Raw genomic sequence first — 26,845 nt, 5'->3', positions numbered from 1 at the left:
GTGACGTTTCAATGCGATGGGTTTACATAACTGAACTATTAAATATTAATTTATTAACAACGTTGCACAAGATCTTGATTACAGCATAGATTTTGCAGAGAATCAAAATAAGATTTACGTAACACCGATACAATTTGCGATATTTTTCAAAATCGTTATCAATGGTTCATACTTATAATTGCGATCAAGATCTGCAGAATGAATCGTATTACGCTTATAAACTTTTAATTTGTGATAATGTAAAGCGGTTCTTCCTTCACAGTTTCCAAAGTATGACGTATTTTATTTCCCGTATTATTCATTTCGAAGTAACAACGTTACCAAGTATTCTACGATCTATAACGCCATACCAAATTGACGTGCTGGAAGGGGATTTAGCTTGACAAAGGTTTTTTGAGCATGGTAGATATATAAAACTGTGGTTCGAAACCGAGTCATCAGTGCAAGATACACTTTTCTACGATCTTGGTCGCGTTTCTACTTGGTGACACGCGGAAGTAGATTATACAAAATGGATCGCATAGTGGAGGGCGGTAAGTCTACCTTTGCTTGTATTCGTCTACTTTACTAATTTGTAATTTTACTAACTGTAAAATTAACGTAACAAGCGACTTCAACTAATAATATTATTCATCAAAAATATTCATTGTTTTCAGATATCATTTTTTAATGACAAAATTAACAATCTAAAAATTTATTTACTGAGGAAGATGAGATCTTGCGACCATGAAAGAAATCACAGTTATTGATTACATAAATATCGCATGAACGTATCATAAGTCTTTGATAATTAGATTAGAACGATGTGTACTTTCATATCGTTTCAGGTCTGTTACATTTCTTTTTTCATGCGTCTCGATATCGTAAATTTATATGTCCCAATCATATTAAGTGTCGATGAAATGATATTAAGAAACAGTATCGAGTGTCCGTAGGGTAAAACACGAGATTGTATCAGGTGTTTGCATTAGGGTAAAATCCGTATGTTTGTCGTACGTATAAAACGTGGACCATCATTTATAATTTATAAATGGAACTCGACGTTAATAATATTACAATAATATTGCTATACAATATAATTAATTAATATAATTAATTTGCTATACAAAATAAATGTTATCCGTATACTTCTTTTTTAAAACATGCGTCTTAGATCGTATATCAATTCTCACAATCGTTCACGCAAAATTGTTTGTACATATATTTATTAACGCATCGGGAATCGCTAAGCAAAAAATGGGTATTTACCTTTCTTAGAATTGAGAAGTACTTACGTGAACAAATGAGTCACTGTAAATTTTACCGGATACCTCTGGTTTCACTACCTAGATCTTGATCGAAATACATACGCTCTAATTACTTTTCACGGCTGCTCGCAAGTAAATCATATCACAATATCATCTATTCAATCTCGAATTCGGGGTGGTATCATTCTTCGGCCGTCCATCACCGTACATTCTTGTGGCATTAATTCTGCCGCTGTTGTTACGTGAGAATGGCCTCGAATTCTTCGCCAATATACTTCGATTGCCTACGTGTTGCCTTTCCTTCAGTTTTTCTCCCTTTTCAACTCGACCGCTAAACCGACGTAAAAACTTCTTCACGCTTGTTAAGTCGCGAGTCATATCCACATTGTCAGGAGTGTTACTTTCAAATCAATTTTGCGTCTTCCTTAACTTGTCTTCAGGGACAAGTAGATTCTATTCTAATTTTTTATTTAACCGAATTTGTGATCATAAAATTATAATTTTAATGTGCTTGTTCATTTTCATTGTGGCAATGTATCGAATCACGATGTAGCAGCTTTGTATTGATTGCAAGTAGTGAAGGTCAGTTGAATTCAGACCAGTTTCAGTAGTGCAACTATGAATACGGAGAAGAAACGGCTTTACGCTCTTTTGTACAGTTCGATGAAAATATCGTTACGATAGAAAGTAACAGAATTCAATAGACTATTCTTCTTTGCAGATCGCGTAGATAAGACAAAGGATTTACATTCGCGTCCATTCATTTGCAGAGCCTTTCAACGACGAGTGCCGCTGTAGAACAGTAGTGTTTGTTATGGTACACTAGGTTATTAATATTTAATAGAGAATTCAAAGTTTAAAAGTTAATTTATATTTCGGGTGTGACGAAGGTGTTAATAATATTAATATTATATTAAGTATGATGTAATGGCGATTAAAGATATTTTCGGCGTGGTTGTTAATAATAACGTTGAAGTAATATTATTATGCTAATAATCTTTATACTATTATTAATGCGTTGATAGGTGAAATAGATAGGTGATAGGTGTTAATAGATCGTTACCATAGTAATATAATATTAATATCATAACTGTGCTAATACGTTGATCGCTGCAGTGAAAGTGTAATAAGTATAAAATTTTTATACCTTATTACTAAATATTCTTTTCTTTCGTGTATTTAATAACCATATTAATGTTTACAATAATTTATTAATCATTTGTTAATGATGAAGAAATATCTTATTATGGTATATTACAAATATATTATAAATTAACATGTTAGATTTATTTAAAACTTGCAATATGCTCCTTAAGGTATACAACCGCCATGACACTGAAGCTAACTTCTTTCATCAACCACGTTCAATTATAAATTATAAATTACTTTAGCTACAATATGTTATTAACATCTTATTCACCTATTTAATATTTTTAAGAAACAGACACAAACGTAGATGTATCCTTTACTGACATAACTTCACTTTTCATAGCATCCTTCTCTCGTAGTTTAATAACGTCGTCAGGATATCGTAATAGCCTCATCGACGTTTAAACTTCATTACTGAAACTGGGAATAGCCAGTTGCATGCTGTCACGGTCACTTCAATTATTATTCTCACTATTAATTATCGTTTAATAATACATAGTCTACCGTTATCGATGGGGTTATTTTCAAGGTCATGTCCTTTGAAAATGTGTAACTAACAGCCACGTGCCTTTGTACTCCACAGGAACGAGTTAACTTCTAATAAAACTCATGCAATGCATTTACGTAAAGAGTTTTGCCTTTTGCATTTACCTGCAGACTTCAATTATATTATTCCCATAAAATATGTAATTCGAGAAATGTATTTTGTATTGTACAGAAAGGATAGAAATTCTTCGTTAAATCTTTATTGCATCTATAATAATATTTAGATAATATACACATGTATTATACATATGTATATTATCTAATTATTATTATATGTATTATATACATGTACATTATCTAAATATTATTATATGTATTATACATATGTATACATATTACATAATATACATACGTATTATACATATGTATTATCGATATTGTAAATATTTCAATATTGTCAGTGAATATTGCACACACAAGAGAAAAATGCAATTTCAGGAAAACCCTCTTGAAAAGAAATATCGATAAGAAAAATGTAGTTTGTCAAGAAATAGCGAACAAGAAAAGAAACTGCATTTTATCAATGAGCATTGTATTGAAAATGTATATTGATCGTCCGAAGTCTTTCTAAAAGATAAATAATTGTATTATTGTTGAAGAGTGGCACAGTTAAAAGGCTGAGAGCATTATATTCACTTTCCTGAACAAAAACCCATGACGTCAACCCCTTCGCACCTTCTGAAGTAGCTATCTGCGTACAAAAGAAGAAAGAACGCATTCGAAATGAAGAAAGAATTCAAAAGGTTGAAAATGTGTAAAATTAACCTGTTTGACGTATGCATTGAGTTCGTACTAGGAAAGGTCTCTCTAAAGTGCATCGAGAACACGTAGACACGGTGTTGGGTTAAGGAGTTTGCGAATGGAAGGAAAAGGGAAGTTTTAGTAGGTAAACCGGTCTCTTGGAAATCACGATGACGTAGGTTCTGACGTAGTGTAAACCAAATAAGGATGAAATTTCTGTACTTTCCTACGAGCCAAATCTTCCGTATGCACTTACGTGTATATGCAATTATTACCGCTAGACGTAGCATTTATTTATAAACCAGTACTGTTTGATTAGAAAAAGAACGGTTGTCTCTTTCGACCCCTTCATTCGGGAAGTAACTATAACTTGATAAACATAACAGTGTGAGAAAATACTTATTGATATATTTCTTTTTAGGAAGCATTCTATATGCTTTGACATAGAATTCTATATGTTCTGATATAGCATTCTATATGCTTTGACATAGCATTCTATATGGCACTTTGAATAAGATCTTCATATAGACTTTTGTGATAACTTTAATACTTGGAAAGATTTTGGAAATAGTTCAATAGTTTCGAACCAGAGTTCCAAAATTTAAAGATTTAAAAATGCAACAATTTTTACGATTCAAGGTGTTCAAGTCTCAAAGTTCAAAATCTGAAAATTTTAATATCTCAGAGCTTTAAAATTCAAGAATTCTAATTTATCAAATGTTTTATTAAGAATTCTAAAATTCAAAGGACTAAAGCATCAGAGTTCTAGTATGTAAAAATTCCAAACTACCAAAGTTGCAATACATTAAAGTTTGCAATATACCAAAATTGCAATGTACTAAATGTGCAATATATCAAAGTTTGCAATACAACAAAGTTGTAAAATATCAAGGTTTGCGGTACAACAAAGTTGCAGTATATCAAAGTTTGCAATGCAAGAAAGTTGCAATATATCAAAGTTGCAATATATCAAAGTTTGCAATGCAACAAAATTGCAAAATACCAAGGTTTGCGGTACAACAAGGTTGCAATATATCAAGGTTTGCAGTACGCCAAAGTTACAACATATCAAGGTTTGCAATACAATAAAGTTGCAATGCCTCGAGGTTTGTAATATACCAAAGTTGCAATATATCAAAATTTGTGATAGACCAAAGTTGCAATATACACATATCAAATCTTATGAAAATTTGAAGATCCCCACACAGTCGCAATATCTCAAAATTCTGAAACACCGTAGTCTCAAAATGTCTTAATATCTCAAAGTCCCAATGTCTCAAAATCCTAAACCAAAGCCCCAAAATTGCAAAATTCCAAGATTCCAAAGTTGCAAATCCTCAAAGTTCAAAAATTCGATGGTCCCAACGTCTCAAAGTCCCCATATTTCAAAATCCTTAACTTTCAATCCCAAAATTGCAATATTCCAACATCCCAAACTTGCAAATCCTCGAAGTCCCAAAGTTCCATCGTCCCAACATCTCAAAGTCCCCATATCTCAAAATCCTAAACTTCCAAAGTCCCAAAATTAAAGAATTCCATCATCCCAAACTTGCAAATCCTCAAAATCTCAAAATTTGAAAATTCCAACACCTCAAAGTCCCCATTCCTCAAAATCCTAAAGTCCCAAAGTCCCAAAATTAAAGAATTCCAACATCTCAAACTTGCAAATCCTCAAAATCCCAAAATTTGAAAATTCCAACACCTCAAAGTCCCCATTCCTCAAAATCCTAAACTCCCAAAATTAAAGAATTCCACCATCCCAAACTTGCAAATCCTCAAAATCTCAAAATTTGAAAATTCCAACACCTCAAAGTCCCCATTCCTCAAAATCCTAAACCAAAATCCCAAACCTGAAAAATTTCAACATCCCAAAGCCTTAAAGTCCCAAAATCTCAAGCTAGCATACTTCCAAAATCCCAGAACCCAGCTTCACATATCACCTTTATTAAACCCCAAAAGCATCCACACATAAAATACCGATATAAAGCGACGATCACGCATCTGTGACCTCACGAGATACCTCGACATTTTCCGCCATACGAGGCGCTACTTGTCACAGTAGAGCGTGCTTCCCGCGTTGTGGTCCGGGCAAAAGCTGGGTATTTCCCTCTGGAACACTGTAGCGGGAGGATCTGCATTGGAGGGAGTGCTTATTCGCTCTACCATCTCCTATCTGTCACTCTCACCTCGCGCTCGCATTCTCCCGATATATACCGAACCTGGCACAACGTGTTGCTCGTCAGTCGTGGACCTTGCTTTTTCGGGGACCGAGTGACACCGCGACGTGTGCTACGATCGCTGATTCTAGATAAAACAAACGGTACAGAGAAAAATTGTTTGGAGAACGGAGGCAAAAAGAGCGTGACGAAACGAGCGAGAGAGATAGAAAGAGAGACAGAAGAATCATAAGGGACATTCGCACTCTGCACGGTTTAGTCGGTTCAGTCACACTGCGTCACTCGACCGAGCAACTTCGCGGTCCAATCTTTCTTTCGGACATTCAGTCCCTTTCATTGTTTTCTTTTCTCGATTAACTTGCGACTGTCGCTTCGATATAGAAATTTACGCGTCGGGAGTTCTAGTTGGGAAAACAAAGAAAAGATTTAGCATCGATCTGGTACACGTGAACTGTGATTGAATACGATTGATAGTAAGTTGACAAATTGATTGATGCGCGGTTTGTGGATGAATGGCGATCACGTGGTACTGCGTTAGGGATAAACAGGGATTCGCGTAACGCGGTTCTAAATCATTCTTTTGGCTCGCAGTTTTTCGAATGTTAATTGTTATTGGCGTGTTGGGAAGGGTGAACTGAAGTGAAACTTCTAGGGTCGCTATTTGGGGTGTCATTTGGGTACCAAGATGTGTGAATAAATTTTGTAAATTTTCAAGTTCTTACATTTGTAAAATTCAATATTTTGGAACTCTTAAGAATAGTCACAAACTCTTGAATTTTTAAATTGTCAAATCTTTGAAATATCCACTTTCTTCATTGTTGAATTTTTGAATTTTTTAATCTCCAAAATCCTTAATTTCCAGATCCCATAATTCCTAAATCTCCAAATTCCAAATCTCTAAATCCCTAAATCCCTAAATCTCCAAATTCCAAATCCCTAAATTTCCAAATTCCAAATCCCCAAATCTCCAATTTCCAAATCCCAAAATTCCTAATTTTCAAATTCTAAAATTTTTAAATTTCCAACTTCTCCAAGTCCCCAATTTCCAAATCCCCAAATCTCTAAATCCCCAAATCTCTAAGTCCCCAAATCTCTAAATCCCCAAATCTCCAATTTCCAAATCCCAAAATTCCTAATTTTTAAATTCTAAAATACTTAAATTTCCAGATCCACCAAGTCTCCAATTTCCAAATCCCTAAATCCCCAAATCTCCAATTTCCAAATCCCAAAATTCCAAATTTCCAAATTCCAAAATCCTTAAATTTCCAAATCCCAAAATTCCAAATTTCCAAATTCCAAAATCCTTAAATTTCCAAATCCCTAAACCCCAAATTTCTGTCCAAACACAGAAGTTTCACTTCTACGTTCACAATAACAAAACACGCAATTTTAAAAAATTTTGAAACTGAAAGATAATAATCTCCGTTATTTAGCTCGTTTTTAATACCACCACTTTCACTTCGATTCGTTACCTTGCCCGTCGTCGTTCTTCTCGTATATCAAATCTATTTTGTTAGAACGATTTCTATTTTCCTTCGTCCGATTACCTTGAATTCAGAAGCGGCGAACAGCTCGTTGGTATAAGAAACAAACAAGCCCGGGGCGCACAGTCATGAACGGGATTTCCAGTCAATGTAAAATGAAGGAAATTAAGGATCTGAACATTTACGACGGTGAGGATGATCACGCGATGGTGATAAAAAAACCTGGCCCCTTGCGGACCGTTTCTTGGTTGGACAACGTCGAGGAAAGCAACCTGGATGTTCCGGGGACTCCTAGGACTCCGAGAACTTCCACTACCCCAGGTATCGTTTCTAGGGATGTTTCGTGTCAGACTCTAATAGAACGATCAGTGATCTTTTTTTTGTGAATCATTTTTAAGTTCTGAGCTCACAGGGTAAATTTCCAAGATCCTAAAGTTTCAAATTTGTAAAGTACTACAATCTCAAGGTTTGATAATTAAAAAATGTCAAGGATGCAAATTTCAATAGTATAAAAATATTACATTTGTAAATTTATGAAGGTTCGAAGTCTGAGAATTTTAATGTTAAAATTGTTTGAAGACCCGAAGTTGTAAAATCAGGAGGTTTCAAGGTTTTGTTAGACCGAAAATTGCATAACTATAAAATTTTGGAGGGTCAAGGTTTTAAAATTCTGGAACTTGGAAGTCTTAAAGTACTCAATTTCTGAGATATTAAAATAAGGTGATGAGGTACTAAGATTATAAGATCTCAAGATTCCAAGAACCAACACTCCTTGGTTACAATATTCGAAGATCTCAACACTCCTAGGTCCTAACACTTGTGAATTCCAACACTCCTAAGTCCCAACACTCCTAGATCCAAATATCCCAAGATCCTAACACTCCTAGGTCCCAACACTCCTAAGTCCCAACACTCCTAAGTCCCAACACTCCTAAGTCCCAACACTCCTAGGTTCCAACACTCCTAGATCCAACACTCCTAGGTTCCAACACTCCTAGGTTCCAACACTCCTAGATCCAACACTCCTAGGTTCCAACACTCCTAGCTCCCAATACCTCAAGATCTAAATATTCCAAGATCCCAATACTCCTAGGTCTCGACACTCCTAAGTTCCAACACTCCTAGATCCAAATATCCCAAGATCCCAACACTCCTAGGTTCCAACACTCCTAAATTCCAACACTCCTAGGTTCCAACACTCCTAGATCCAAATATCCCAAGATCCCAACACTCCTAGGTCCCAACACTCTTAAGTCCCAACACTCCTAGGTTCCAACACTCCTAGATCCAAATATCCCAAGATCCCAACACTCCTAAGTCCCAACACTCCTAGGTCCCAACACTCCTAGATCCAAATATCCTAAGATCTCAACACTTCTAGGTTTCAACACTCCTAGCTCCCAATACCTCAAGATCTAAATATTGCAAGATCCCAATACTCCTAGGTCCCGACACTCTTAAGTCCCAACACTCCTAGTTCCTAATATTCCAAAATCCCAGTACTCCAAAATCCCAATATTCTAGGATCCCAGTACTCCAAAATCGCAATACTCCAAAATCCCAATACTCCGAAGTCTCAATATTTCAAAGTCCCAATACTCCTAAGTATTGACTCCACCATCCCAATTCCTAAGTCCCAACATTCTAAACTCCCAATATCCCAAAATCCCACTACTCTAAAATCCAAAACTCTCAAAGTCCCATCACTAAAAATACCAAAATTCAAACCTTCCAGTTCCTAAAGTCCCAATATCCTTCTCCCACATTAAATTACATAAAATATACTTAAATTGACAAACGTTAACAAAATCCTTGCACCGTTCCCCGTAGCTTCTCGATTATCGATCGCTTAGGCGTAACAAGTGGCACGTAACTCTGCTTCAAAACTGCAGCTGTAGTTTCCCCCGTAAAATCCCCTGCTGTTTACTTATTACGGATCACAATGAACTTTCTATCGTACTTCGTTACTTTCATCGTTCTCAGGAACGAGAATCACACGTACTTGTTAATTTTTATAATCTCGGATCGCTATCACTGATAGGGAGCCCTGAAAAAGATTTAGAGAACACTCGCCATAGTTCTCGTTTTCAGGTTAATCGTACCTGCTGATCTTAAAATGATAAGAAGCCTGGGAACTGTGGCGTACAGTTATGATCGTAACTGTAACGTTACTTCAGACATTATTTTTTTAAGAATATTTTTCGTGTTTTTGGGAAATGTTTCTTTTTGTGAATTATGACTTTGGAAATATTGAATATTTCTTGCAGGGAAAGTTAATAATTTATCAGATTGAAGGAGTTTCGTCACTATTGTTCATTTTTAGCTGAATGTTCTTTGTTCAGTAATTAATTAGGTTGTTTCATACGTATGTCATCATAAAGCTCATACAGATACTATAAATAGAAAAATCGTGTCTTTGTTAGATTTAATGAAACTAACCTTCTTGATATATATTGGTAAAGACCAATGTCAAAGATTATTTTGAATATTTTTATCACAATAGTGGTTTATAATTAATATTAAACTGCAACGTTAGACTACAAAATTAATACTTCACAATAATCTATGTGTATTAAATTTTATATTATTGTTTTATTAATTATGGCTGCATCTTTTGCCAGTCATACAGTGTCACGGTCGCTGGTACAGTAGGAAGGACAATGAAACATTGATAATTATACTGCGTTTCTGTTGGAAAATTACTTTTGAATGTTTCTAAGAATCCACATTATCGAACAATTTATATATTCACTTCTACTGCAGACTACTATAAAAAAGCACAAATCTTAAGAGACCTAGGAAAAGAAAATAATTTTTGCTATCTCACGAAATGAGTCACCCAATGTTCATCTTAAATATTGTTATTTTTGAAAGTACATTAAATGTTAAATACTGTAGTAGGGTCAGATTTGACCTTGTCAAAAGACTTGTACTTTCTCTATGTGGGAATCTTATTCTTTAGCATGAGACTACTTTAATAAATAGCTACGCAAAAATATTTGTAAAAAAACTACTTATACCAATACTATAAATACTACTTAGATTAGGAACCAATATGAAATACGTTGTACATTTGATGCGGAGGATTAGGAAAGTTGTGCAACTTTGTGAAACAGAATATCTAAATAAACTTAATTTAAAAAGTTAAAGTTAAAGTAAATTAAGTTTAAACTTAATATAATATAAATTTGTAAAAATACATTTTTCAGTGATGTTAATCAACACTAGATATCAATTTCATAGTACCAATAAAATAGTTTCCAAGGTTCCACATAAAACAACACGTGAAACAGGTTTGTGTAATTAAAAAATATGAAATGACTTAAATGGTACATAACTAACTATAAGTCTATCAATTATTAAGAGATTAATTCCAAATAATCTGCTAATTGCTCCGTACTCCATACACAAATTAACCGTACAAAATGGAGAACCTTGATTCCCGATACAACGTAGCAACGTTCCTCGGTTCAATTAGGCGATGCAGTTTCATCGTAAAGATATAGCTTTAACTTAGTTTTCCATCGTGAATACGTCAGTTCCAGCGTTAGATCCGATCCTTACGCCTTCCACGAATAAATCTATGCAGCGAAGTCCCGGGAGCCGTTTCGCTTTAATACGTTCTAGATTGCTCGCGAACAGAGCGTTATACAAGTGATATAAATTATTCCCGATCGATCGAAATCTCGGGTTCACGCGTAGTTGTCTTTAATCGTTATGCAACAAGTTCGGCAACGAAGGCTTCGAGAAATCTTTGGTGAACTTCCATGCGAATCGCGTGTTTGAATTATAATCGCCACGTGGAGATTTAGATCCATCGTTAATTAAAACGTTATGTTAATCGCGAATGGAATTACTCGATTGTTCATACACACAAGGTGTTCACACACCTTGAAAGAAGGAGGGGAACAGGAAAGAACTGGTCCACGGTATAAGTGTTTGAAACTTAGTTTGTGTATACTGAAACATTAAATTATAGAAAAATCAGTAATTTATTTATTCTAGCTTATTTTAATTTTATATAGAATGCACGTATGTTGGATATTGAGAGGAACTGCATTTAGAACAAAATTCTCTTCCTTTGCAATTTAAATAATATTAAACATAATAATTACACGTCTTAGACACTTCGTTCTATACTGATAATAATGGCCGCCATTGCTGTATTATTCCTTATGCAAAAATTAAATTTTTATATACAAAATTTACATATAAATAATTTTGCATATAATACACGAAACACATATTACATATATGTTCTGTTATTTAATATGCACTGTTTTCCTTTTATTTTATTATATGTCAAATTTTGTCTATTGTATGTAATATATGTAGTAAAACATATGTGTAATATAATACACAAAACATATATTACATATGTGTTTTACTACATACATTACATATAGCAGACAAAATTTTACATACAATAAAATAAAAGAAAAACAATGTATATTAAACAATATCGTAATTGTACAAATTATTTTTGAGGCTCAGTAAAAGAATTTATGTTAAATTATTTACGTTATGATTACTTAAACAATTTAACTATTATTTAAACAGTTTTTATACTAAAATAATTACTTTAGTTTAATTATTAAGACAATATAATAATTCTCAATTTTTAATTTTACAATTTCTGAACGCTTGATCTGCTTCTAATAATATTTTACAAAGCACAGGAATGTTATAATATCAGCAACGTAAAGCCTCTTTGTTCTAAAGTCACCATGCAATCTTCAAATGCTACGTTTCGTAACGCATCTCTGGCAATATAAAGAATTGGCGGAAGTTGATGATACGGAGCGTGTATTTTGTTTAGAATATTTAAAGATACTTACAAGTGCATATTACGGAAGATATAAAATAGTGAACGTGTATTGTGTAATAAGAAAAAAGAAAAGAAATTTAATTTTTGTTTATGAATGTATTGCAGTTGGGGGTCACTGCAAGCGATAACGACGATCTTTATATGTATCTTGTTTCGTTTTGCATTGAAGGATTGTTTTAATTAACTTGATAGAAATATGATGCGATGAATCTTCATGTTTTCATGGACATTTGATACTGTGAAGTGTAGTGATGATTTTTAGAGGTTGGAGATCAAGGATATTTTATTTTTTGAAGTTAGGGAGTTGTAACTTTCTGTGGTGTCAGGGTTGTAAAGTTCTAAATTATTATAGTTTCAAGATCTTAAAGTCCCAAATTTCTGAAATTCCAAGGTTTCAAAATTCCAAATTTCTAAAGTCCCAAATTTCTAGAGTTCCAAATTTCTGAAGTTCCAAGGTTTCAAAGTCCCAAATTTCTAGAGTTCCAAATTTCCGAAGTTCCAAAGTTTCATAGTTCCAAATTTCTAAAATTCCAAGGTTTCAAAGTTCCAAATTTCTAGAGTTCCAAATTTCTGAAGTTCCAAGGTTTCAAAGTCCCAAATTTGTAGAGTTCCAAATTTCTGAAGTTCCAAGGTTTCAAAGTCCCAAATTTCTAGAGTTCCAAATTTCCGAAGTTCCAAAGTTTCATAGTTCCAAATTTCTAAAATTCCAAGGTTTCAAAGTTCCAAATTTCTAGAGTTCCAAATTTCTGAAGTTCCAAGGTTTCAAAGTCCCAAATTTCTAGAGTTCCAAATTTCCGAAGTTCCAAATTTCTAGAGTTCCAAATTTCTGAAGTTCCAAGGTTTCAAAGTCCCAAATTTCTAGAGTTCCAAATTTCCGAAGTTCCAAAGTTTCATAGTTCCAAATTTCTGAAATTCCAAGGTTTCAAAGTTCCAAGTTTCTAAAGTTCCAAGGTCACAAAGTTCCACATTTTTAAAGTCCCAAATTTCTATAGTTCCAAGATCTCAAAGTTCCAAATTTCTATAGCCCTAAGGTCTCAAAGTTCCAAATTTCTATAGTCCCAAGGTCTCAAAGTTTCAAATTTCTATAGTCCCAAGGTCTCAAAGTTTCAAATTTCTATAGTCGAAAGGTCTCAAAGTTCCAAATGTCTATAGTCCAAAGGTCTTAAAGTTCCAAATTTCTATAATCCCAAAGTCTCAAAGTTTCAAATTCCTACAAACCCAAATTTTCATTGTCCAAATTTCTCACAATCCCAACTTCCCCTATTCCAAATTTCTACACCTTCAAATTCCCAAGATTCCACAATGTCAAAATTGCAATGGTCTTCCAAAAATTCTCAAAATTCCACAATATCACACAACTTTAAAATCTGCAGTAAGAGATGTATAAGTCTGACATCATGTATTAAGTTTAACATCATGTATGTATTAAGTCTAACATCATATTAATCATTAAAGAAAGATATATACAAATCATTCCTCATCAAAACTACTGTATAAGCAAGAACTCAACTACCCTCATAATAAATTCAGACCTTGCAGTACAATAAATATCAATCATAAAACTGATCTTGTTCCTTCCAGGACATGAAAAATGCACGTTCCACCATGATCTAGAGCTGGATCACAGGCCACCCACGCGGGAGGCTCTTCTTCCGGAAATGTCACGAAGTTACAGGCTACTTTTAGGCTCCTTAGGCGAGGATCCTGATCGACCAGGTCTCCTGAAGACGCCAGAACGTGCTGCAAAGGCCATGCTGTTCTTTACGAAAGGCTACGATCAAAACATCGACGGTAAATTATCTAGCTCACCTTAATTTATGAAAAGAGAATGGTCCTTATGTTGGAGGACACTGGGTTAGATGTAGGCGCGAAAGAGAGAAGGAAAAAGGACAGGTTCCATTGGAATCAGCGGAGACTATGCTGTCTCTTTAGAATATTTTAGACGTGTGTGACTTAAAGAAATAGCTAAACTTGTGTAAACATTAGCATCAAAATTATGGAGCTGACGTGTTCTATCACGGTTTGCTATAAAATTTTGAAGACATTAACTTAGTCTTTCTTATGACTTCTACAAGTTGATAAAAAAGGATGATCTAATTTTTAACATTTTGTTTGTTATATTACTTTTATACTAAGTTAACAGGAATTAAATGAAAGGAATATTATAAACATTACTAGAAAAAGAACGAGAAGTTCATACATATACAAGAAAAAGAAGTTCATAGGTAATTAACAATTGATTTTACGAATGTAATATTTGTCAAAGTCCCTTCAAAGGGTTTCTTCAAAGTCGTTCTTCGTTTATAAAATACATCCACCATCAGAAACAATCGAAACGTCTCTTTATAAAAATTAGTATTCAAGAAAGTTTGCTGAATTATTAAATTAATTGCCATAAATATTATAGTTCTCCGGCAATTTTATTTAAGCGATAAGATCGATGTGAAGGCATGAATACACCCACTTTAGGAAAATGCCGTTTCTTTCTTTCTCTACGTCAAGCTACTCGAGATCCGTCACGAGGGAAAAGAGAGGAAGACTTAAGTACTTACGATTCAAAAAAGAGACCGTAAAGCTCATGATATAAATGGGTCTCAGGGACGTACCTCGAGAATAATGCCTTTCACCTTTTCCTTCCATTTGTCTTGTATTAAGTCGGAACTACCATTGTCCCGTGGTAATTATAAGTTGACGAACAGCGAAACGAAGTGGAATGTCGACACGATATATCCATTAACGATTTGATTTCCTGATGCTTGAAACCTTAATTAACTGTCTCGTTCCTTTGGGGCTTAATAATTTTATTAACGAGACTGCACGGTCACGCAATACACCGAATCGATTTCGTGTCAAATCGCCATTTTACGGATTTCGGTGGGAATTCGCGTAGAAAGAATAATGTATGCTGTTTAATTTTTAGTTTCTGTATACGTTTGGAGACAAATTTCTTACTTTGTATATTAATTTAATAACTTAGAAGAGTAGAAATAGAGAAATTAGAAATTCAGGACAAATTACAATTAATTTGTATGTTTTGTATATACATTGGTTCATGTTTTTTCTTAATAATTCAGAAACGAAGCTTCAAACCCTACTTTTGCAAAGAGATATCTTATTCAGAATCAAGTCAGCTATCCCCCATTTCAGAGACACCCTGCATAGTAATTTCTGCTATTACAAATAACAGAAATGATAGAAATTCAGAACCATAGGAATATGAATCCAAAAATTCAGATTAAAGAACCAACAAGAATCGGTTTAGCAATTAAAGCACTGAGTTCTACTTTTACTTTTCAAAGGTGTAAAAGAGAGGCTTAATAGCCAGATCTCCGTAAAAGATGCTTCAACACACTAACAAGATGGTGGGAGAGAATTCGGCCAGCTTATCGACAAGAATAAAAGGCGAAGAGAAATTGTTGGAGGGTTTCACGAGAATGGGTGGCCACAAAAAGAGGGTTGAGCTTTCATAGGAAAGTGCTCGTTTCAGATTCACTGGGGCGAGTAGAAACTACGGTTAACCAGACTTATCTCGGAGGCAGTTCCAGTTGAGCACTCATGGGAGGGTTAAGTCAAAGTGAATTAAACTCTCTCCACCACCTGTAGCTGATACTCGACGTTATTTCTCCAGCCAATCGTGTTACAATGCAAACTTTTGCAAAGTTCCCAAATTTTTTAAAATACAAATTCCACATTTTTACAAATCCCAATTGCCAAATCTCCACATTCTAAATTCAAATTTTCTAATTTTGAAAAATTCTAATTTTTTATATTTCAAGATTTACCTTCATAACACAATTTTGTTAAATCTTTGAATTTTTTATCGTAGAATGTTAAGGTGAATTTCATTTTAAGTAGCTTCAACAAAATTTTGTACTTTAAAAGATCTTTTATTCAGCACATATGATATCAGGCGATCGATACTGCTCTCTATGTCATAGATTTACAGTTCTTTCTTTTTCCCGTTGATTAAAAGTACAGTCTACAGAGAGTTGCTCTGCACTATACATAGAAAAATAAAAAAGAAAGATATCACATATGTTCCAATATGTCAGTGTTCATTTTCTTACTTGCTTTACTTTAAATTAATTTTCATACTCCTTGTTATTTAATTTCATGAAAACTACGCTTTTGCAGTTGAGAGATTTTTAAATCCAAAGTATTCTTCCTTTGTCGACCCTGAGTAATTCGATCGAAGGTTGATCGCATTAGACTTAGATCATCGGGTCGAAAAATTAAGTACACTTCGAGCATCAGAGGTAATATACGGTGAGGAAATTGCCTGACTAACATACGGACACGTAAAAGCGACTGGACTTTCGTTGAAAGGTAGGAAATAAATTGTCGAATTATACTTCAGAACCTCCCATTGTTGAGACGGGTCGTATTTTCTTTCTATTTAGTGATAGTGACGCACTTAAAGAGGGTGGTCGAGACTCCCCTCAAAGAGCAAACACAAAAATTACTGAAAATTCTTCAGAAGATTTTTATTTATTAAAAGTCAACTACTGACTCTTGCTTCTACACTAATGAACTTACTTCATACTAATAAATTAGGTATGAACTTCTTATGAATTAGCTATTATGAATTAATCACTTATGACAAAATTCAGGGGTCTAAAAAGAAACCAAGATTCCTTAAATTTTTGATAATCTCATGAATTATAACATTATAATATTTTTATTCAGTCAACCTCTTCAAATCCCTGCATCACTGGCTAGAATATGAAGTGTAGAAAAATACAGAAGGTTAACCGAGACATGAATTCGTTTCATTATTGACGGTCATTGTGAAGGTGTTTCTTGTTAAGGTTGCCGTGGAAACCGTGGAGAGCACCCTCCATTACCTATCCACCGACACCTACCAACCACTGTATATCTACCAACACATATACACCAGCACGAACGTCGTGACTGTAGTAAGTAGGTCAATATCGAGTAAATCACAGCCAGGATCGTGAGGACCTTAACCCACGTGCAGGAACAATTTAAACGATAACGTCAGCACTCTACGTACAATGCAGTTTGTACGAAGACTATCATTGATAGAACGGCCGTTAGAAAAAGCGATATTGAGCAACAATTGCACCTCTGGCCTCCGTTGAGAAAACTTCGCACGGAGAAAGTATCGTTGTTTCATTGTTCACGCACCGTGTTTATGTTTGTTTGCAGATGTTATAAACGATGCTGTGTTCGATGAGGATCATGACGAGATGGTTGTGGTGAAAGACATCGAGATGTTCTCCATGTGCGAACACCATTTGGTGCCGTTTTACGGGAAAGTCTCGATCGGGTACCTACCCTGTAAGAAGATACTGGGGCTCAGTAAATTGGCCAGGTAATGAAGAATTTACTTGATTAGAAGCTTTTAGCAGGGAACATATTGCATCTGAAGCTGCGAGTGAAGTTTGAAAATTATTTTTTGAAGTTTGAAATTATCTGCAATTTGTGAAATTCTTTAAAGTTTTAAGATAGAGAGATTTGAAAGGATTGCTTCAAGTTCAAATTCAAGGTAACGCTTCAAAGGACCACAGCTTTGAAACGTTTTTAGCTTAAAATTCTTCAAGTTTAGAATTTAATGTGGCGGTTCAAGTTTAAATTCTTCAAACTCTTTGCGTTGAACAAACGATTGAAGAACAAGGAATTCCAAGAGTCTATTATAGTTGAATCGTCGAAAAATTCAGATATCCGGCAAAGGAATTAATTGGATCGAGATATTAGCCGGAGCTCAATTAGCTCGTTGATTGAGTTGTCATCATTCACGCTGCCTTATCGGATACCCCTGCGAACCGCTGTTTCATCGAACTCCTCTTATTTTTTCACACATTGACGCAAACGATTTGAACGCAATAAAATCAATGCGTTGCAATTAATCATTATCGAAACTTCTGCTTGATTTAAGTCTTAGTTCGGATTAATAATCTTGAGTTAATTAAAATTATCTATGCACCCAGTTGGTCGTGCGATGAAAATAAAATCCGTTATAATAGTCATGGACGGAGTAATCGCTGGACATGATATACTACGTTTCACAACTTGCAGATAACAAATTGCATCGGCAGTCGCGGCCTTGATTCGAGGAATATTGAAGCGGGAAGAAAAGAATACGGCGGTTTCTGATCACATTGGCACACCAACCACTTTCACACACCGCCACGTTCGATTGGCGACTGTCCATTTACTCGTTTAAATGTTATGAACTTAACATTAGCCTTCAAACGATAAGAAACCTGTAGATTTTCGAATGTTTCGACTTCCTTTTTTGTTTATACGATATAGGACAGTGACGGTCATTTAAGAAATAATTATAATGAAACTAAAATGTGGACTCAAATATGTATTAGAGCGATAACTTCATTTTATATGGATTCTGGTAGAAAACGTTCTGTAACATATTATTGTTTCTTTACAGAATCGTGGAGATCTTCAGTCGACGTCTTCAGGTTCAAGAACGTCTCACCAAGCAAATAGCAATAGCAGTAACAAAGGCTGTACAGCCAGCGGGAGTAGCTGTGGTCGTTGAAGGAGTGTAAGTATTTTACTAGGATAACAAATTCGTCTTCACATTTTTACAATTCAATAAATAACAATCAATTAAAGTAACCACCAGTTTGATAAACAAACTTTTGGCAGACTTGTGGTAATTTGACGTATCAGAATACATAAAAGGATTCGTTATAAAATAGGTTTTGAAGTAAAAAATATAGAGAATATATATATATAGAAAAAATGGTGAATTTAGTTGGTAATTTAATAATTTAATTTTAATGCGAATCAAAGGTTGCCATTTTGCACCTCCCTTGGTTTCGTTTCAATACACACAGTTCTTGAGCAACGGTTTTCGCAAGGACTAATCACATGTAAGAATGTAACCTTGTGCTAATAAGGTGCTATCTCTCGGTAAAGAATTAAGCTGCATTTACTAGACATAAAACGCTTCAATCACTAAACACAGAGATATAATTAGTACATCTAATTATCTGTACTATAATTTGATCACATAATTTACAAACACTGCTAAGATAGGAATAGCTGATACGAAATTTTCTGACATCAAATTCCTAAATATCTAAATCTCTACCATCTACTCCATAAATTAAACAAATTAGTAAATTAGTATTATCCACAAAGTATTTAGACACAAATCAATGACAAGTGACGATAAATATCAGTTATCTCGATCATTAATCATTTCCTCCGCATTCAATACTTCAAAACCTTGTGTACGATCGAAACAGAAAACAGGTTCAGCGAAAAAAGTGGACTCACGTTGTTTCATAAACGATACCTCAAGAATGTACTCAACGTACAAAAACTAAGGACTAATAATGGCCGGAAATACGACCTTAATGCTAATATCATTTTTTTTCCTCTCCGTGAATTCGTGACGAGTGTAATTTAAAAGTCACATAATCAACGTATCCTATGCATTAGATAACAGTATCCTTGTTAACATAGAATCAAAGTAATATCAACACGCTTTTATTATTCCGTTCTAACGGTGATATTCGATTAATTATTCAACGCATGCTCGCGGAATAACAGAATGAACAATATTTTTACGTTGCAGGCACATGTGTATGGTGATGAGAGGAGTGCAGAAGATAAACAGCAAGACGGTTACGTCAACGATGCTTGGCGTGTTCCGAGATGATCCGAAAACCCGCGAAGAATTTCTTAATCTGGTGCACAACAAGTAAAACCTCTTGACTCCGATCTCCAAGCAACGCATTGACGAAGGGATACGCAGAGCCCCCGGCACGATTCTTCTTCCAACGTTTTTGTCTGACTGCTACCTCACCGCAAAAGGCGTCCAAAAAAAAAGAAGTTGATTTCAAAGGCGTGCTTCTTTACAACATTCCTATTTTATCCCACAAAAATACTTTATTGACGTTGGTCGACTGTGTGGCCAAGATAATCCTGATGATTATCGTAAAAGGAACGATTATGGAAGACAACGTTCAAGACGTCTTTGAAACTGGAATGTTCATAAACTGCTGATCGAATGACACTGAGACAATATGGTAGTTACTCGTTGAAACTTTATACAAGTTCCAGAAATTGTTATTGAAATTCTATAATAAGAAGAGACGTCTCTTTTTGTTATGGAACAGGTACCAATCGTTTCGCAAACGTAATCGACGCATATGCTTGTGAAAGCATAACATGCTTATTCTAGATGTTCCGATTCGAGACTTCTTAAAATGTATTAACAACATATACTGCTGCTGCTGGACCAGCTATAATTATCCGTTTGATTGTTGTACATGTACCTTGCGAATACTTCTGTAATGTTATTAATATATTTGGAGAACGCGTGAAACATTTGGAAGCGTCTTCTGATCGGGCAATTGCGTCGTAATTGTAATTAAGACCGCAGATTTTTTGATCGACATCAGTTGTTAACGTATTGCCTGGACACTTTTCAACAATGGCCTCATGAATCCTGACAATACACATTTTAGACTATGTATACGTATATTAGACTGAAGTGTTCGCAATCCGTTATGTCGATCGAAAAATACGGTGTAAATTCTATGTCATATTTTGAAGAAGTTTATAGTAAACAGGGCGTTCTAAGGTTAAATGACTAAACTTCATTGATATGTTCCACAAGAGTAAATAGAAGATCATATATATACATTTTGGTCAAAGTAAATTTTGAAATTTACATATTTACAAATTTGGAAATTTAGTGATTTGAAGAAAGAAGAAAATTTAGAAGTTTGAGAATTTAACTAATTTAACTTATAGAATATATCAATATAATCTAATCATTTAACTTTAGGACATCCTGTACCAGAAATATTTTTAATTTCGTTATTGTTTCTAATTTGTAAAACGTAACAGCCATACGTTTTGCAAAACAAAACGTTTGCAACCTTATTTTCCAATCTATTATCCGAATGTGATTCTACAGTAATTTTTTAAACGGTTTACGACACGAGTACAATTACTATTAATTTAAACGGTCATAACGAAAAGACAATATTTGTATTCGTAACTTTTAAAATAACACGTAAAAGATTTTATGAAGAAAAGAGATCTTGACACACAGTGTTTCAGCCATACACTGTATGTCTAAAGTGCGACTGAAAGTTGATATTACTTTAATTTCTGCGATAATTTTATTGCATTAAATGATCAAATTGATTAATGTATTTTGTATCGTTGAAAGTTTTGTTCGAAATTTCTTTTTGTTAATGTTAAAACATTCCAGACAAATATTTTAAAAGCAAAGCCTCTGTTGACAATTGTAGGTGTAGTTTTTATTTTAAACAACCAACATTAATTATATGCCGTCTCAAAATTCAGTTTTAATTGAAATTTGTAAATTTGCAACTGGACAAATTGAACGTTATAATTTTCATTGCGCATTCATTGAACTTCCGTGAAGTTTGAGACGTCACCTTCCAGTACTATTTTGCATTAAACCACGAAACGAAATCTTAATGTTATTTATGAGAACGAATATTTAATATTTATAATATTTTTCTGATGATGTTATATAAAGTTATATTTATACTTTCAACGCCCTGCTTTTTATTCCCTTCCTGCAGTACAAACAATTCCCAATCAAGTGACGAATAATCATGTTTATTAGCGATTGTATGAAAATTCATACCGTCATATTCACGCGCGTTCAAATCGATTTTTCATAACGATAACAAATTCCATGAGAACGTACTCTTACATCATCGCCTGAAAATTATTTACAAGTTCGCTATATTATTTTTTACGCAGATTAATTCTTTGGAAAATTCTGAATAAAATATAGGCCTCAAAGTTTAGTTAGCGCTTACGATGACATACAGTACAAAAGAATTTAAATTTTAACCATAAATTAAATACAATAGATCTGTCTGAAAATAACATAATCGAAGTTTGCTATCAATATGTAACAAGGAATGAATCTTATAATTATCAAATGAATCTAGGACATGGTGGTATTTCGATTTTCTTCATCATTGGTGATCCACAAACTGGTGGCACGGTGCTCTTCGTACTACAAATATTCTCCGTGTCATCCCGATGAAGAAGTAAGATCATACTATTATTAGATACAGATTTCCGGTTTTTAGAGAAGCAGCAAGGACTGTCGCAAGGTCGCTTTATAGTGTGAGAACAAACTTCCTGAGCACCATTTTTTCTGTTACAACTACGTTGCATGCCGTGACCTTTGGACGTAGACCGACTGTCCTTCTTGCAAACCGATGGTTTCCTGCAAGTGAAATTTCGGTGAGTCAAGAATGGCCTTGATTAGATATTAATCAGTGCAGACAATCTTTTTTATTTCAACATGAAGGACTTCTGATGAGAGATACTTGATACCATGTTCTTTATTTTAATTTACCACATTTCCACATTCCTAAATTAAACAATTCCCAAATTCCTGATCCTCAAAATTAAACTTCTGTAATTATCGTAAATAAACTACAATGAATTAAAGTAACAATCTCATTACAATGTGTAAAAAATAAAATCTTACATAGCAGTGGCAGGACAAGGTGCACATGGACTGCAACATGGAATCGGTGGACAACGTAGAACTCTCAGTGCTTCGACATTCAAAGAAGAAACACCTCTCAATAATGCTCTTTGTATCGCGTTTTCATATTCCGCACGTTCTTTTATGATACGCTCGTTCTCCTTGCGAAGCCTATCTATTTCAGCTTCCAGCTATTTGATTAAAATATTTTAGAATAAAAATCTATTCAATGACGGAGAAATATATAATAAATATTTATTGTACCTCCATTTCACGTCTCATTCTATCTTTGTCTTTCATGATCGACTGAATAGCTGCGTCTGTACATACAATTTCTATTTTCGTATCAGCTTTTTCTTCAACCTCTTTCTCCTCAACCTTTTCTTTAACCTCTTCTTTCTCTACTACTTTCTCTACTTCTTTCGGTTCGTGCACTGGTTCATGAACTGTTTCTGTTTTCTGTGCTTCCGGTGTGTGCGTAACTTCTTCTTGTGCAACTGTATGAGTAACTTGCTTCTGTAATAAAATTATTGGCATCCATTTTAACAATGCACGTACAATAAATACTTGAATTTAATTATGATTACTTGAGCTGCTTCACGCTCCCTGCATTCTGCCAATAATTTTCTAAGATTGGCAATTTCACAAGCTCGTGCCATTAGTTCTTTACGCAAAGCTTCGATATCCGCTTTACAAAGGTCCAACTTGTTCTGTACTAGACTAGTCCACTGCTGTATTTTGCCCAGTATATCGACGAACATCAACTTTTGTAATGGAAAATGAAGTATTACTTTACGTTTATTTATGTTTCCGTATGATGTATTAGTTTTACGAAATTGGGAGTTTTTAACGGTAATTGCATTGATTCATTCTTGTACATAATCGACTGTATAGAGCAACTGTTTGCTGTATCCCTCGCTAAATACTCCCCCGAGTTTCCCAATTTCATGATGATTCTACTTGCGTACAGGGCTCAACCTTTGTTTCGTGCTCAAAATTCTCGCTTAAGGTGGCCAATGCTTTACCAGCTTCTTGTAAATTTTGGTGCACATAGTCGATCATTTCATCCACCTTCTTGTCTCTGTATTTGCAAAATAATATTTTAGTTCATGCCATACAAGAAACATCATAAGAACATATTATTTTTAACAAATAATAAACGCATAAGTATATTCTTTTCTTAGTTATAAATATTTTTGTATAAAACATAGAAAAATATTTGTACCCAGTTGATCCTGGTTCTTGTCCAAGGCAAGAGCAGCATGGTCCACTTGGAAATGTAATTTGTCCATTTTGTTCTGTCGAGGTAGTTGTTTCATGAACGGTTTCGTGAACGGTTTCCTGTACAGTTTCCTGTGTAGCTTCATGTAAAGTTTCCTGTGTAACTTCTTCTGTTGCATCTTCAGTTTCTATGGGGGCATCTGCTCCTCCCACTAATCGGTCTGGACTTTTTGAATTACATTTGCCACTTGCCGTAGATATTGACTTTTTAAATTTAAGCGATTTGTTTGATGCTTTACGACTTTCGCCAACAAGTCCTAGAAGTAATTACAACCCATCAGTTTAACCATTTTATGAAAAAGAAAATTCAACGTTTCTTACCGGTTTTAGATGAATTTAACGAAGGTCGAGGCATTTTTATGTATATGTAACATAATGACAATGAAACATAGTTATAAAAGAATAAATTAACTGGTTAATTTATATGTAAATTTTGAATATATTTTTGACGAGTTGAATTAAAAAAATGATGTTGAATATTACTCTAACTTTCACTTGTTTTTAATGTTATAATATGTTCAAAGAAATAAATATTATATTTGATACTGTAGTTTGATATTTCTACAATTAAACACGAGTAACAGATTAATAAAAATTGTTTATTTTAATTAAAGTATAAGTCATAATTGAGGATATTCAAAATATAAACTTTTATATTAGACAATCATACGTGTACATTTCATTTGATGTACCAACTGTACAGGTACAAGGACGCGTTAAATTGCTTTTATAGAAAACGTCTAAGTTGTCTGCACAAGTATCTTCTTTACATTATATTACATACTGTTTAAAGTTTTTCGTTAACAAATATGAACATTTTGAAGTTTTACTTGTAGGTAAACAAAGCTTATTGCGTACATTCTAAAAAATCGTGGTCAATTAAGGTGATCTTAATAATTAGATAAAACATATATACATATATATATAATTTTAAGTTGCTTTTTTAGGTGCTGGCCTGTAGACACCAACTACTACAGCGTGGTCTCTTTCGTATGGTTCTAATGTAATTTGTTCTTGTGGTTTCAATTTATCCGCGATAAGTTTCTTTACTTCTGCCGCGAATACTGCTTCGGGTTGAGCTGTAGAGTCTATACAACTTGCCTAAAAACGTATTTGAAAAAACATATAACTCAAGTTTATAACAGAATTATTAATTTGTTTCATAATAATTACCTTAATAGAAATAACAAAGTGACCACCATTTTTCAAGAAGTATTGAGCATTTAATGCTACTATTCTGGCCTGATCTGGTTGTGCTACATCTGCGAATATTGTATCCACCATACTAACTAGCATTCTGTATTTGTGTGGATGCCTTGCATCTTCAATTATAGGAATAATATTTGTCCGTTTCTTAGCAACATTTATTAGATCTCTACCAGATCTGTGAGAAAATTCCACAGCATATACCAATCCTTCCTGAAGTTAAAGGCAACATAAATGTAGAAATTTCATATTTGTATAGTACAAAAATATATATCAATTAAAATATTTGCATTTGTACACTCGTCTTTTTAAAATTAAATACAATTATATTTAATCCAATGAAAAAACGAGCATGTAAATTTTATAGCATAACTTCGACACCAAATTAGTAATGATCCACTAAATTGGCTCTAATGTATGCACTGTAATTTCCCTGTATGTTACAAAAATTTTTAAAGAAACTTACTGGCCCAACAACATCTGCTACGTGTGATACTGTAGTTCCAGATGCAGCACCTAAATATAAGACTTTGCTTCCAGGAGGCATGTGAATTTGGTCTACACCTCCAAGTATGGCTGCAGCTAATTTTGATCTAAAGGGATTCCATACTCTGTATTCAATCTTTTCTCCATTTTGACCCTGCAATATGGTTACTTAGCAATATACATTTAACTGAATAAATTATATGACATAAATTACTTTAATATCTTTATGTACCTCAACACTGATTCTCTTCTCACCATATACTTCTGAACCTGGTACTAAATTTAATGTAACTAATGCATCTTCTTTTCCTCTGGCTATAAAAACTCCCTCATGACGATGTGGTTCTATGACAACAGTTTTGCCTCCTTTGAAACCTCCACCTCCACGTCCTCTTCCTCCACGACCACCACCACCACCTCGTCCACGTGGAGTACCTCCACCTCTTCCGCCTCCTCTGCCGCCACCTCCTCTACCACCAAAACCTCCACCTCTGCCACCTCCACCTCCTCCACCTCTTCCTCCTTTAAATCCACCACCGCGGCCTCCACCGCCTCCGCCTCCTCTACCTCCAAAACCTCCACCTCTGCCTCCTCCACCTGGTGAAAACCCTGCAATTTCATAAAATAAACAATAAAGATATTTTCTAAAACAACTTATGTTACATTTACATAAATGTTTAATACATATTACACTTTTTATCTGTTATTTTTATAAACGTATGCACGTATCCAATGCTAGGTTAGAACATGGTATAAACGTAAACATGAAAATTGTTGCTTTTTTGACTGAATGAGGCATGTAATTAAATAAAAAATAAATTATTACACTTAAACAAGGGTATATATATTATAAATCTAACATAAATACATCACATCGGCAGAAAATAAATAACTATTTCTATGTTAAGTTGCGAAAAGCTTTATTCTAACAATGAGTACTTCAATTTAAATAAAAAATAAGATGCAAATATATTTTATTAAATACCTGGTTTCCCCATTTTAACGTATAATATTTAAATTATAGTTCTAAATTATATTTCAACTGAACCCTCCATGCACGTGTATCAAAGACGCTAAATTATTACGGAAACGACGAATTCTTCGAACATCTTCCGGTTAAGGCCGGTAATCGCAGTTGATTTTATATCGATATGTAGCAGATCGATTAGTACGTCGAGAGAAATCTTCGAACATTCTTTGAAATCACGAAATGT

At 34.2% G+C, this 26,845-nt stretch overlaps 3 protein-coding genes across 9 annotated transcripts; 1 reads left to right on the top strand and 2 right to left on the bottom strand.

Moving 5' to 3' along the window:
• The first annotated feature begins 272 nt into the window (after positions 1-272).
• Positions 273-21,701, top strand: LOC100877757 (GTP cyclohydrolase punch). Of its 5 annotated transcripts, none has more exons than XM_012279753.2 (7): positions 5,790-6,003; positions 7,419-7,665; positions 13,754-13,963; positions 16,981-17,088; positions 17,342-17,507; positions 18,582-18,698; positions 19,740-21,701. In XM_012279753.2, the coding sequence occupies exons 2-7, from the start codon at positions 7,473-7,475 to the stop codon at positions 19,867-19,869; spliced, it is 924 nt and encodes a 307-aa protein (XP_012135143.1). In that variant the 5' UTR covers positions 5,790-6,003; positions 7,419-7,472; the 3' UTR covers positions 19,870-21,701. The 5 variants fall into 5 exon arrangements, with proteins under 5 accessions (XP_076394071.1, XP_012135143.1, XP_012135142.1 ...); XM_012279752.2 differs by lacking the exon at positions 5,790-6,003 and adding an exon at positions 6,038-6,333; XM_076537956.1 differs by lacking the exons at positions 5,790-6,003; positions 7,419-7,665 and adding an exon at positions 273-533.
• A 44-nt stretch (positions 21,702-21,745) lies between these two features.
• LOC100879553 (uncharacterized) lies at positions 21,746-24,434 on the bottom strand. Of its 2 annotated transcripts, none has more exons than XM_012279749.2 (7): positions 24,261-24,434; positions 23,884-24,196; positions 23,637-23,739; positions 23,246-23,422; positions 22,923-23,174; positions 22,659-22,849; positions 21,746-22,391 (listed from the first exon to the last, which is right to left on the bottom strand). In XM_012279749.2, the coding sequence occupies exons 1-7, from the start codon at positions 24,292-24,294 to the stop codon at positions 22,094-22,096; spliced, it is 1,368 nt and encodes a 455-aa protein (XP_012135139.2). In that variant the 5' UTR covers positions 24,295-24,434; the 3' UTR covers positions 21,746-22,093. The 2 variants fall into 2 exon arrangements, with proteins under 2 accessions (XP_012135139.2, XP_012135140.2); XM_012279750.2 differs by having other exon boundaries at positions 22,248-22,583.
• Positions 24,435-24,517: 83 nt separating this feature from the next.
• Positions 24,518-26,781, bottom strand: Fib (rRNA 2'-O-methyltransferase fibrillarin). Of its 2 annotated transcripts, XM_076537955.1 has the most exons (6): positions 26,617-26,781; positions 26,229-26,240; positions 25,864-26,144; positions 25,612-25,785; positions 25,113-25,358; positions 24,518-25,040 (listed from the first exon to the last, which is right to left on the bottom strand). In XM_076537955.1, the coding sequence occupies exons 1-6, from the start codon at positions 26,627-26,629 to the stop codon at positions 24,870-24,872; spliced, it is 897 nt and encodes a 298-aa protein (XP_076394070.1). In that variant the 5' UTR covers positions 26,630-26,781; the 3' UTR covers positions 24,518-24,869. The 2 variants fall into 2 exon arrangements, with proteins under 2 accessions (XP_076394070.1, XP_003700952.2); XM_003700904.3 differs by having other exon boundaries at positions 25,864-26,240.
• Between the last annotated feature and the right edge of the window lie 64 nt (positions 26,782-26,845).

This window comes from Megachile rotundata, chromosome 12 (genome assembly GCF_050947335.1).
Source record: "Megachile rotundata isolate GNS110a chromosome 12, iyMegRotu1, whole genome shotgun sequence".
In the NCBI taxonomy this organism is placed as follows: domain Eukaryota; kingdom Metazoa; phylum Arthropoda; class Insecta; order Hymenoptera; family Megachilidae; genus Megachile; species Megachile rotundata.
This window is presented reverse-complemented; position numbering and strand designations above follow the sequence as displayed.

Bases quoted from the DNA above. Each gene is read 5' to 3' on its own strand.
- LOC100879553 (XM_012279749.2), bottom strand. From the start codon at position 24,294: ATGCCTCGACCTTCGTTAAATTCATCTAAAACCG. The intron at 23,175-23,245 runs GTAATCATAATT...ATTTTATTACAG, and splicing joins GGGAGCGTGAAGCAGCTCAA to AAGCAAGTTACTCATACAGT. The intron at 22,850-22,922 runs GTACAATAAATA...TTAATCAAATAG, and splicing joins GAATGAGACGTGAAATGGAG to CTGGAAGCTGAAATAGATAG.
- Fib (XM_003700904.3), bottom strand. The intron at 25,359-25,611 runs GTAAGTTTCTTT...CTTTAACTTCAG, and splicing joins TAGCAGATGTTGTTGGGCCA to GAAGGATTGGTATATGCTGT. The intron at 25,041-25,112 runs GTAATTATTATG...ATACGTTTTTAG, and splicing joins ACTTTGTTATTTCTATTAAG to GCAAGTTGTATAGACTCTAC.
- LOC100877757 (XM_012279753.2), top strand. From the start codon at position 7,473: ATGAACGGGATTTCCAGTCAATGTAAAATGAAGGAAATTAAGGATCTG. The intron at 7,666-13,753 runs GTATCGTTTCTA...TGTTCCTTCCAG, and splicing joins GAGAACTTCCACTACCCCAG to GACATGAAAAATGCACGTTC. The intron at 18,699-19,739 runs GTAAGTATTTTA...TTTACGTTGCAG, and splicing joins GCTGTGGTCGTTGAAGGAGT to GCACATGTGTATGGTGATGA.